The 13,036-nt window shown below is 38.8% G+C and overlaps 1 protein-coding gene across 1 annotated transcript; it reads left to right on the forward strand.

Annotated features, from left to right (window-relative positions):
* The first annotated feature begins 1,622 nt into the window (after window positions 1–1,622).
* On the forward strand, window positions 1,623–12,481 carry LOC120567516 (choline transporter-like protein 1). The gene is made up of 16 exons (XM_039814489.1): window positions 1,623–1,882; window positions 2,161–2,247; window positions 3,096–3,238; window positions 4,376–4,512; window positions 4,718–4,811; window positions 5,365–5,534; window positions 6,431–6,520; window positions 6,700–6,842; window positions 7,990–8,176; window positions 9,081–9,249; window positions 9,375–9,531; window positions 9,692–9,775; window positions 9,874–10,011; window positions 10,117–10,353; window positions 11,751–11,822; window positions 11,977–12,481. The coding sequence occupies exons 1-16, from the start codon at window positions 1,859–1,861 to the stop codon at window positions 11,998–12,000; spliced, it is 1,956 nt and encodes a 651-aa protein (XP_039670423.1). The 5' UTR covers window positions 1,623–1,858; the 3' UTR covers window positions 12,001–12,481.
* The last annotated feature ends 555 nt before the right edge of the window (window positions 12,482–13,036 follow it).

Genomic DNA, 13,036 nt, shown 5'->3' on the forward strand with positions numbered 1-13,036 from the left:
CAGCAGTCTCCTTGTCAGCAGGCATCCCCACTCGTCTCTGAGCAAAGATCAAGCCCTGTAGTCCCCCGGCAGCATGGCTACCTGGGGAGTGTCTGTAAATAATCAAACAATTAGCATTTGATGGAAGAAACTGGCTGTAATAACATGACACAGACTGCTGGGGTCGACAAAACCTCATTTATCAATGTGGGGAGCTGTTATATACAGTATTGTATGTAGATAAGCAACCATCTGGTATTATACATTTAGATTTGAATATGTAGATTTGTATATTTTGGACACACTTTCAGCGTTAACAGACTTTAAAACGAACTTTAAACGGTAAACTAGCATAACTGTGGTCCACGTTAGTGCCCCTCAAGCTTATTGGCCAGCCTGTCCTCTGCTTTTTCAATGTAAAACTTACACGGCTAGCATAAATGCCATGTAGTAGGAGCAGGAGAGGCAAGTAAAACCTTCAACGTCTCAAAGTGTCGATTTTCCAATAGGAAAGACTGTTCGCACATAGAGAAATAAGAACTGAAACCAACTGTTACGACAAATCTCATAACTTGGAACAAGACAGACAGTCTATGAACTTTAAGCTCATCCATTACTCACCTTTGTAGGTGTAATGGCAGTCTAGGTGACCAAGCTCGTGACGTTATAGGCCCCTGAACACGGTCAATTTTAGCCAATTAAACTTTAGTTGTCTTTTTTTTTTTTTCTGCCATTACCAGAGACAGTCCTGGCCAAACTATGAATTATGTTCATACAGAATTAGCCTTTATTACTTCATTACTCCAGTAAACGGCGCCAAATTCAACACGTGTGTCCTATGTCTCCAGCCGCTCCAGCCGCTCCAGCCGTCAGATAGCTATGCCGCTTTCGCTGCACCTTGTAATTTTCTAAATCCTGCACGGACTTCACTTTTGTAGAAAAAGAACAACAACAACATAATAATAATAATATTTAGAATAATAATAATAATATTATTATTATATTTGGAGTAGGCAGTGTTTCAATTGATTTTCATGTTCCATACACGCACAATAAGTTTATATGAGCAATTTAGACAACCAATGAGGTCTATGGGTTCCTGTCGACCAATTCTCCATTATTGAGATGTTCTTTCAACAAAGCCTATGTTTCTTCAGTGGTGTAATTGTAATTTCACCGAGCTACACAGGTGGCAAAAAAAGAAAAAAAAAGAAAATGTTGATTAAAGTTTTGATAACAACAGCAGCGCTGTTCACATTTGAAGTGATGAAATTGCTCTTTTAAAATATTACTTTCATACTTACTTTTATATTATGTCATGTGTAGACTACTTATGTATGTACAGTTTTATGTTTACGAGCTGTGATGACTGAATATTTGTAAATTGAATTCTAAATTTAAAAAAAAATATCCTTAATCAATCCGTTGGTTGTGGCCTGCTTCAATGTTTTGTGCCATGTTTATTGTGTTTTTAAAGTGTTTTGTTGTATTTTGTACCGCCAACTGCAGATCAAGTTTCCCCTTGAGGGACAATAAATATCTATTGAACTCTGCACTCTGAACAGTATTGTTGAATCTTGGCTACTGCGGTATTCCTTTAATTCTAATTCGGATATTTCTGATAGCCCGTGAAGGCAGCATAAGAAATTTGGCTTCTTCCGCGTTTGTTTACCTGCACGTCGGGAGTTTCACCCTCATGGGCGTTTGTTTCTGAATTGAACAGGTCACAAAATAACAACGTTTTATATTTGTGTCCTTGTCTGAATTATAGGTAGAAAGAGAAGCGAAAGCGAGAGGGAAATGCACTGAGAAAGTTTAACCGCAAAAAAGGCAGTTTTAAAAGTTTTGTTTTCGTTAAAGTTAGCTGAAGTGGTTCACAATGGGATGTTGTAACAGCACCGAGGTAAGTTGGCTACAATATGATGTAGCTAAGTTATGGCTTCAAAACTTGAAAACTGTAACGCTAATGCGCAGAGGAGTTTGAGACAATCTGTTTAACGATAGCGTCACTTCTTCAGCAGTGGCAGCTTGTTTTACAGCAGCAGCAGCAACAACACAGTGATATTTGTCTGCTGATTTTGGACCAGCGGGGACGCTATACTGCGCCGCAGCAGCCACAACAAAACAGAATTAAGGATATCTGTGTTATCTTTAATTGTCTTATTATTTATGCCTTGGCAGGGCAAACGTGATTGGAAACCACTGGAGCAGCGCAGCTGCACGGACATCCCATGGCTCATCATATTCACATTGTTTTGTATTGGGATGGTAAGTTTTCAGTTGAATGTGTGTTTACACCGAGTTACCATTTTATTATGTCCACCAAGCTATAGCTAATGCAGTCACAACAACAGATCTGCAATAAGTCTTACATTTATGAGGGTAAACATATTACATGTTTTTGAAACTTTTTTAGATGCGTGTTGATTTAACTGCGTGGTCATTTTGGGGACTAATTTGTGTGTTGTATTGCATTGTTTACGACTCTAATACATTGTCCACCCCATTTATATCAGTTAGGGTGGTATTGTATAGTAATACAGTTCAACATCACCACCCATTGTTGTGTATTCATGCATGTCTGTCTACATGCTTGCATGGTATACTGACGAATGCTTAGAAATAAAGTTGGAGATCAGTGAAGTGGCCCTTTAATGCAAACAGTTGCTAAACTTTTGCATAGCTGTGCAACTTTATAGTCATTTTGTAGGCTGTAGTTTGTTTTATGTTTAATGTAGTTTGAATTACATTGTGTTATACTGTGAGGTGTTTGATATTAAATCCTCCCTTGCTGATATAAATGGGGTAGACAAATAATTAGAAATACCTGTTAGTGTAACACAAAATCACTTCAACAGCACCACAAACTACATCCTCCTAAATGACCTTAAAACTGAACCAACACCTCTCTAAAACAGTTTAAACAAAAACTGAACATTATAACCTTAATGGAGGTATGTATTGCTGGACTGTTGTATTAGACTGCATTGTGAGTTTACCATAAAACTGGAACCAAAGTGGTTGGCAAATTTAAAAATCAAGTTTTGGTTCTAGATTTTGTCAAAATAACCTATTAAAGATGAGTTCATGGTGCTATCTATGTGTGTCGTCTGCAGGTGTGTATATGTGCCTTTCCCATCGCCACAGGAGCTGCCTCCAGGCTTATCTCAGGATATGACAGTTATGGCAACACCTGTGGCAAGAATAACCCCAAGATCGAGGGAGTACCCCTCAGTGGCCAGGACATGACAGAAAAAAAGTTAGTCGGATTTGTTACTTTCTTTGTGACAGGGGTTTATTTATATTAAATTCATCTTTTTCTTGTATTGAATATGCAGCAAATGTAGTTCAAACATATTTGAACTTGCTCTGTTTTCCTGATTAGATCGCCTACAGTGACCAAACATTTAGTTATAGATTCAGTATATTAAAGGAGACATGTTGAGGTCCCCCGCCCCCCTCCTACCCCCCTCCCCCTCTGTAGTTGAGTGTTGGTGGCACAGAAGAAGGCGTTCAACATTACTTGTGTGCACGCAAAGATTGCATCATGTAATCCTAATCTAATTTGCCACACACACATCAGTTTACCTCCTATTCTGGCTTACATAGTTGATAGGGTTCAGCTGTCCAGACCGTGACCTTCTTACATTCATCTGGAAATTACACATTGCAAATGGCAGTATAATAATGTACTCTTACACAGAAGCTGTAGAAGCTTCCAACAGAAGACGTTAAGACAAATGCACAAAATGTGTTTTCTCTGTCCAGGACAGTGATGTTAGGTCTGTTCGAGCAACGCCATTTGCATAAATTGAAGAGAATAAGATATCATCAGTCAGAAGGTTAATGTAGATTAATATCACCAACAAAGTGCTACACTGACTCATGTCGCGCTGTGCTCTGCTGCACTCTGTTTCTCGCATATCTGACTGAATATCATAGTTTAAGGGCATATCTCACTTTTTATAGTTTTTTTCACTAAGAAAAGACTGGGTTAACGGGTATTTTTATCACCCGGACAGAATTGTCACAAATTCTCCTCTTGTCATAATTTATGTGAGAAGTCTTTGATTTTATTCCTCCTTTGGGCAGTAGCTTTCCATCAGCATGCCGCCTGTAGGCCCAGTTTTACTGGAACAATGGGTCATGCTTTATTGATGGGCTGATTGTCCATGGAGGCTTTGACTAAAAGGCGTTTCGGCTACAAAGACGGATCTGTGCGACAGAGTAGCAATGTCTCCATCTTAAATCTGCCTAGACAGAAGAGTCCCGACTGGCGTAGTTATAACCAAATATACTGATAAATGTTCAAAAGAAAGTAGTTGCTTATTTTAAAGGGAAGAGTAGTACTTTTATATTGACCAGTTAATTAATCTGAATGTTTTCTTCTTATCAGGTATGTTTTCTTTCTAGACCCTTGCAACCTTGATTTAATCAACAGGAAGATCAAGTCGATTGCTCTGTGTGTCTCCAAATGTCCTGCTGCTGAACTGAAAGATTACAGCGATTTAAAGCAGTTTGCTCTGAATAATGGTGAGAAAAGTACACAAGTGAAAATGTTTTAGAGAATATGTGGTCCACTGTATTACAGGAGAGTTTCAGTTTACTGATATTTACATGTATTTATGAGAAATGTTGTACTCAAATAGGACATACATTGAATACCGCTATAATTACTTGCAGACGCGTATTAAATATGTTGAACATGTTATCTAATTTTTGGTTTTCCTGTTGATAGGATCTCAACTCTGCTCCTATGATATTTCTCCTACAAGATACACAAGCTCTTCAGACAGATTCACTAAATGTCCCAAACTCCCTGTTCCACCAAGGTACTCAAGCATATTCCTTTTGATTAATTATCAACTCATAAACAAGAAGGTTACCTATCACTGGCCGAGACTACATTCTTACCGGCATCAGTTTTCCCCTGTTTTTAGTGCCGTTAGTTATTTTTTTGGAAAAGGGCACATTCAGTTGGGGCTGGTCAAGGGGTTTAGAGAAGCTGATGTGGGTACAATATGTTTAAACTATGACAGCAAATGACAAAGATGTGTAATGTCTTTAATGTTTATATAGTGAACATATTTTAAATTAAAGGGTTAGGGAGATTGGGATAGGGATAACATCACAGATCCAGTGAGTTCAGACCCACATCATGAGTAAAGGAAGTCCACCATTCATTCAGTCACTATTTCTTTTTTTATTTCAGTGGTTAATTCCAAAACAAAATTTCACACAAATATGCACTGTAGCCTAACCTAAAACCAAAATAAATAATGTAGAAAGATCTAGCTAATCTACCATAGTCCGTAGTCCTCTACTTCAAGCACTTTCCATTAAAAATAAATAAACCCATGTTCTTTATCTTTGTCATGCTTGTAGTAAACCTGTCCCACTGTTACACCGCTGTATTCCTGTGGATATCGGATGCTATGCAGAATTCGCCCAGGCATTCATCACATTTGTCAGTGACAACACTGTGCTGCGCCGGGTCATTGCTGGGGTGATGGCCAGCAAGGAGATCATCATGGGCCTTTGTTTGCTGGCTTTAGGTATAACACACACATCGGGCATTATTTTTGGCATTTTATGAATTGTTTTTATCCAATGAAAGAATTACTGGTATGTTTTATTTTTATTTTTTTGCTGCTGCTCCCACTGCAGAGCCATAATTGCACATGAGGACTCCGTAGCAGTGGTGGAAGAAGTATTCAGATCCTTTCCTTAAGTAAAAGTAGTAATACCACACTGTAAAAATAGTCTTGTTACAAGGCTGTTATATTGTTGGGTAGTTTAATTTACAATAAAACATCAGATTTTATAAACTGCATGTGTTTTTTGTGCAAAAATCTTCATTTTAAAGTAACTAGTAACCAACGCTGTCAGATGAATGTAGTGGAGTAAAAAGTGCAGTATTTCTCTCTGAAATGTAGCGGAGTAGAAAGTAGAAAGGGGCATGAAAAGAAAAGACACAAGTAAAGTACAAGTACCTCAAATTTGTACTTAAGTATAGTACTTGAGTAAATGTACTTAGTTACATTCCACCACTGGTCAGAAGGAAGGCAACCTTTTTGAAGCAAAGCTATTTTTGTCATGAAAAATAACAGGAAATGTCTGAGTGGTTACAGACTTGTATCCGCTGAAGTTTAGCCCACAGGCATTCATTTAAGGTTGGCTCTAACTCCTCCCATTGCTACAGCAAAAAGACAGAACTGATCCCATGTCAATTTTATCTCTTTTGTCTCAATTATTTGATCTGTCTGGTTTGTATTGATTGTCAAGGCCACATCATTTATAGCAGGACAGTTTCCACGTGTAGGATGTCTGGGCTTTTCTCATTCACTTACGTAGTGAATGAGACGCAGCACTTTTCGTGATGTAACATGCTCCATGTTAGTAGTGTTTATATTCTAATATGATGCACGGTGTTATTTTTTTTTCTTCTCAGTCCTGTCCCTGATCATGATGGTTGTCATTCGTTACATCTCCAAAGTGCTGGTGTGGATTCTAACGATTCTGGTAATCATTGGCTCTATAGGTAACTTTCAAACGCATACATACATGTTCTCGCACCTACGCATCCAATTTATTTTGACATGTTTCAATATGTTCATGTTTTATTTTCGCTCGCTCAATGACATTATTTTGATACAAGACAACAGCACAGGATGTTATTGTATTCAGGTTTGGACTCTTTTCTGCTCTGATCTTTTGCAGGTGGGACAGGCGTCCTCTGGTGGCTCTATGCGGACCACAGGAGAGCCCTTGATAATAACACCTTATCAGTATTTGGAAAAGAAGTTGCCTCAGACAATGTAAAGGCCCTGCTTGTGTATGCAATTGGTGCAACAATTTTCACGGTATGTCTGACTGCACAGGTACTGTACAGTATGTGTGCATGCATTTGGTGATACAGTGTCCTATATTACATTGCACATTGCACAGTTGCTACATATGTCAGAGGATGCACGCCTCTGGAGCAACTATGGGTTAAGTGTCTTGCTCAGGGACACATTGGTTGATGTATCTCAGTGGGAATTGAACCCAGATCTCCCACACCAAAGGCATGTGTCACATCCACTGTGCCATCACCACCCTATATCACTAGAGCAGTGTTACTCATTCCGCGGCTAACGAGCCTCCTGCGGCTCGCCAAGCTTTAATTTGTGGCTCGCTTGGCAGTAAATAATATGGTGATATGATCATGCAGTCAATACAGATATTTCATAAAAACATTAAAAACAAGCAGGGCTATAACATAACCCTAGGTCTGCTCTATTACAAATAATTTATATTTAAAAAAAAAACCCAAAACAGTGGCATTACAAGATGGAAATATAGACTAGAAAAGATATTTAAACTTGCTCTGCCCTTCCATCCATAACACTGACTCACTGCAGCGTTGTCAGTGTGGGCGGTCTTTGTAGCTCTTAACACCGAATGTGCTCTTGGATGGTTAGATACATATTAGGCTAATGTTCAAAAATTGCTAATTTTATGTTCAGGGATGACATATTGATAAGCAGACATGCTATTTAGGACTGGATGTAACGTTTGACTTTGTCCTATCAGTGTGCATCTCATGAAAAACCTAGTGAACACCACTGTACTAGAGAGTAATATTAGTTTTTCACAGCTTCACTACATAAGTAAAATACACGTTTTTAGTACTAAACACAGTCTGTGGGATTTAGACACGGTAAGCTAGGAAGGGTAAATTCATGTAAAGTAACCAAAAATTGCCGGTGCAACACAAATGTCTTCTTACTTTATAGTTTTATTTTTTAAGGTGCATAACCATGACTAATGTTTCGATGTAAGGTTACATCTTCATCAGATCCTTGGAGAGAATGGGCAATGAATCCCTTAATAAGAATCAGTATCAATAAATTCATGTCTTTCTGTTCAACTGATGGGAAAAGGTGTGTGTGCTTAAACTGAATTCCTTAATGCTACAGCTCATTTCAATGAATTCATTAGATCACCGTTCTTTGTGTAACCCTCCAGGTAGTTCTCCTGCTGGTGATGTTCTTCATGAGGAAGCGTGTGGCTCTCACCATCTCCCTGTTCCACGTGGCTGGTAAAGTGTTTATCCACCTTCCCCTGCTGGCTCTGCAGCCTTTCTGGACCTTCCTTTGCCTCATGCTCTTCTGGGTCTACTGGATCGCTGTGCTTCTCTCTCTCGGGACTTCAGGTGAGGACCGAGGCTAGTGGGGAGCTCCAGTACTGGTAGTTCATTTATGTGGATATTGGTCAAAACTGCATTCGCAGTTCAAAATGCCATATTGGTGTGTACATGCTTCAGAAGGGGTTTTGTTGTCAATGCAGCGCACAGACTATAGTTCCTAGCATCACATGTGTCAGTGGTACCATTCCAAAGTAGAATATTAAGTTTGGAACTTGTGACATTTTGTCTTGGTTTCATGGCATGACTAAACTCCCACTTTTGGAATCTTGTGCCAGTCTCGTGATGGAGTCAAAGAACTTCTCTCTTCATCTCCCACTTCTCTTTTCCACAGTTGATTTTTAATTCCAGCAAAGTATGAAAAACAAAGGGCCAGCACAAATTATGTCAAAACATCACATTTACTTGCTTCATGATTACTATTTTCTGTGTATTGTGGTTAGTATCGAAATGTGAAAATCATATTAATACACTTAAATTGCAGTGAAATTAAAACTAAGGTGCTCCCAGTGAAGTCTCATTGTAATGCATTTGTATTGAAATATATATTATACAGTGAAACTTTCCTAGGGCATTAATTTCAGTTAAATGAAAACTTTGAGTTGTTTGACTTCCCCTCAGAAGTGTGGAAATATTATACATCTCAGACAGTTGGTCCCCAGCTAATTTGGGAATCGTGTTCAAAGTTTTGAGTTCATGAAGTTGTGACAAAGTAGTCAATCATACATCAGTTAAAAGTAAAAGTCAGACAAGGTACAATGTATTGCTCTTGTTTCCTGGTAGGATGCTTAAAAATTATCAAGGCAATATAGAGGGACTTACAGTAGATGCAAATGTTTTAGGTCTTGTGTAAAATGACTCTGACTGAACAGTACAACATCCGACCCAAACTCACACTTGTATTCCTTCACAGGCACACCAGTAAAGAACAACTCTACAGGCGTGGTTGAATATCAAATGCAAGGGCCTCTGCAGTACTTGGTGTGGTATCACGCTGTGGGTCTCATCTGGATCAGTGAGTTCATACTTGCCTTCCAGCAAATGACCATCGCCGGAGCTGTGGTCACTTACTACTTCACAAGGTACGAAAGAAGTTCACATGGAAGGCTTAACGTTGTCTTTGCTGTTTCTCATGCTTATTTGAAAACTATGTTTTTAGGCAGTATAATTTCAATTATGTCTTCCCTCTCTATCTGATTAACTTAAGGAATAAGTCCCAGTTGCCAGCAACTCCCATCCTCTCCTCCATGGTACGTACCATCCGCTACCATCTGGGTACTCTGGCCAAAGGCTCCTTCATCATCACGCTTGTTAAGATCCCTCGTCTCATCCTAATGTACATCCACAGCCAGCTCAAAGGAAAGGTGAGCTGTGAAATGATGCAATTTTTTTTTTTTTAAATACTACAAACTCAAAAACTCTATTATGGCCTCATGTTGAGCCTGTAGGTTAGAATCACCAGTACTTTTGAGTCATACATTTTTATTAAGTTTGTTAACCTGTGAATTTCTTAATTTTCCACAGGAAAACGCCTGTGCTCGCTGCATGCTGAAAGCTTGCGTCTGCTGTCTGTGGTGTCTTGAGAAGTGCCTTTCATACTTAAATCAAGTAAGTAGTTTCAGGTTGGTGAAGGAAGAAAATCTAGTATACTGTACAGTGGAAACCAGATCCTAAGTATTTACACTGTCCATATTGCATTATTTCAGAATGCTTACACTGCGACAGCCATCAACAGCACCAGTTTCTGCACCTCTGCCCGGGACGCGTTCCTTATCTTGGTGGAGAATGCTCTCCGAGTGGCCGCCATCAACACTGTGGGCGACTTTGTCCTCTTCTTGGGAAAGGTACCTCACAGAGACATATTCTGCTGTATTGCCCACTGAAACAAACTCCCCACAAACCAAACTGGCTTTAATGTTTTCTAACTTGTCTTATATCTGTACTCTCAGGTGCTTGTTGTCTCCTGTACAGCTTTCGCCGGCGTCCTGGCTCTGAACTACCAGAGGGAATACACCGTGTGGGTCCTGCCTCTTCTCATCGTCTGTCTGTTTGCCTTCCTGGTGGCTCACTGCTTCCTTTCTGTCTTTGAGAATGTGGTGGACGTTCTCTTCCTCTGCTTTGCTGTGGACACAAAGTACAATGATGGCAGCTCTGGGCGCGAGTACTACATGGACAAGGCCTTAATGGTGAGAGGATAGTGTGTTTTAAAGAGAATATACAGGCTAACAACTAATGTACTAACAAAAAACAATTCCTTCAGAGGGCATTTTTCTGCCCCTGTGAGTTTTAGAAGCATTTTGTGCTTTCGGGGGCTCAATGGGCATCATGCAAGAACCAACCGTACAAACAGATTCATTTTAAGTGATACATCCGGGTGATTTAACAGTGTTTCCTTTAGGATTTTTTTTTAGCAGTGGGGGCAGGTCTGTCCGAACAACAACTGGACACGTCCAATAACTAATAATAATTAGTTATTATTAATAATAATAATAATTAAAAGGCAACTGCGACTAAATTTTTTTTGTACAGCCCTATTTCTGATACCGTGGTGGCAGAAATTTTGCCGTGGTGGGCCGCCACTACAAAATCAACATAGAGGAATCATTGTTTAAGATCATTTGTGGCCCTCACTATATTTCTAAATTTGGCATATTTTGGCACAGTAACTTCACAGTAACTTTTACATTTCAGTAATTATTTGATCAAAGAATTCTCGCACACCTACAGCTGCCCCTGGGTCTTTCTGCAGGTCGCTGTACAGTATCTTCCTCTTCTGCACCCGACGACCCCTGGTCCCCTAATACCACTGCTGACTCCGACAGTAGATTTGAAACTCTCGCGGTCTGAAATTCGTCTTTTGGTAACATTTTCATGACTGAAACTCAACCTCAAACAAAGCAGAACAGGATGCCATAAATGGCAATTTTAGGAGCTTTCATTATGCTAATGATTAAATCTCACGATGCATCGGGCTAAAATAAGCAATTTACGACAAGTTTGTCCAGTTAAGAGAGTTTGGTGAATCTAACTTGGAACACTTGTATGAACAAACCTCACATAATTACATTTCTTGCTTGAGGCCCATTGTTTTTTGAGTGTAGAACGTTTTTTTTTTTTCTTTTTCATTGATTTGTTTTGAGCCGGTGGTTTGTGTGACGTTGGCCTTTTATTTTACACTGTTGTGCAGTGCCTACATTTTCAAATGCTTCAGGCTACACAACCCTTTTTTTTTTTTTAAACTATCAAAAACTGTCCATGTTTCTAATCCAGAGCTCAGTAGAAAGACACACTTGGTCATTGGCTTTCAGTGAATCATGCACCGTGACCCTGGAGGACATTTTGTGTTGAATTCATATATGGATATTTGGCAACTCAAATCCAAGAAGGGTATTCCTAGTTGACATTTTTGATTTCTTCGATATTTATAAACTTAAAGGACCATTTTTCCCTCAAGCCCCAATGCTTTCTGATTTATTATTTTTTTTACCATAAGACCATCATTTTTAGCATTGTATGAGAATCATATTGTTTTATATACAACGAGAGTAAAATAACTGTTCTATAATTGTCTTTCCCTTCCCAGGAATATGTTGAGAACACTAAGAAAGGTTTGTACAAGCCTGGTGATGGAGATGGACGGGAGATGAAGTCCATGGTGAGTTGAAAATATTTGTAGTCTTCAAACCCATATGAAAGCTGTTTTCATATATGTGCCACTAGAAAGTTTATGTCTCATTCAGAGCAAGTAGATAAGCTAACCTCTAGGGTATGTGTGATTCTAACACTGTGCGTTATGTGGTTTCTTGCAGTCACGTGGAGGGACTTCTGCTTGACCAAGCGCCAGAAAGACAACCAAAACCACTAAAAATACACCAAAGCCTAACTCGTAGTTTACTAGCGTTTCACTCCAGGGACATCAGTAAGATGACTAACTCTGTATACAGAAGCTACACAGCATTTCAGCAAAAGATGCAATGGGTTTTAATTTTTAATTTTTGAGTAGGTAGGGAGTGCGTATTTAAAGTTTGACACTAATAGCTATAGTATGTCAAAAGATTATTTGGGAGTGTTTTGTTAATAATTTTTTTTCTTACTGTATAACTGAGTTTTCTTTTTTATTCCATTTTAAATAACATGAGCGATTTAACATGGTTTAACATGTGTGGTTTTACTTGTATAATTATTGTTAGCTGTAGTTTGGTTCGGTGTACATTTTTGAATGGATAGCTAACTGTGTTTTGTCAAAGGCTGTTCACGTTTTATTACTTCTAAAATTTTATACTTAAAGAAATTAAAACACAAAGTTGTATTGTTTGATCTTTTGTCCACATCTAAAAAAACCTGCATATGTCATACAGAGTGTCTCCTTTCAGCCACAGGTCTATTACAGGCCACTTCTATGAATTTCATCTGAGATATCTGAGCTTGTACAATATGGTCATTATGATATTAAATCCTGGCAATTATACTGTACATCAACCACTTCTAGTCAGCAGGGGGCAGCTAATGAATGGAAACATACAAATATTCAGTTTTAGATTTAAATAATACAATATATAACTGTTATGATTATTACATTATCAAGAATAGACAGAGACCAATGAAGTTATATCAAATAATGTTTACTTGCAAGTAGGGTCAGTTTACAGCACTCACAGCATAAGTAAAGAAAGTAACTCCCGAATAAGCCTTCTACAACAGCTTTTGTAATACAACATATAATGTGATAAAACTCTATAGTCATAATAAAGAGTCGATGTCATCGGTTATCTCAGTCAAGGAGCACCTGTTCTTTCTCCAGCATCACGCCGTGCTGTAGACAAGGACAGACCGTGGCTCCCAGATACCACATGGCGACAGCAGCAACAG

The sequence above is a fragment of the Perca fluviatilis genome, chromosome 1 (assembly GCF_010015445.1).
Source record: "Perca fluviatilis chromosome 1, GENO_Pfluv_1.0, whole genome shotgun sequence".
Lineage (NCBI taxonomy): Eukaryota > Metazoa > Chordata > Actinopteri > Perciformes > Percidae > Perca > Perca fluviatilis.

Excerpts from the sequence above, each read along its gene's own strand:
- LOC120567516 (XM_039814489.1), top strand. The coding sequence starts at position 1,859 with ATGGGATGTTGTAACAGCACCGAG. Across the intron at positions 9,776-9,873 it reads GCCTTTCATACTTAAATCAA|AATGCTTACACTGCGACAGC; the intron begins GTAAGTAGTTTC and ends GCATTATTTCAG. Across the intron at positions 10,012-10,116 it reads TTGTCCTCTTCTTGGGAAAG|GTGCTTGTTGTCTCCTGTAC; the intron begins GTACCTCACAGA and ends CTGTACTCTCAG.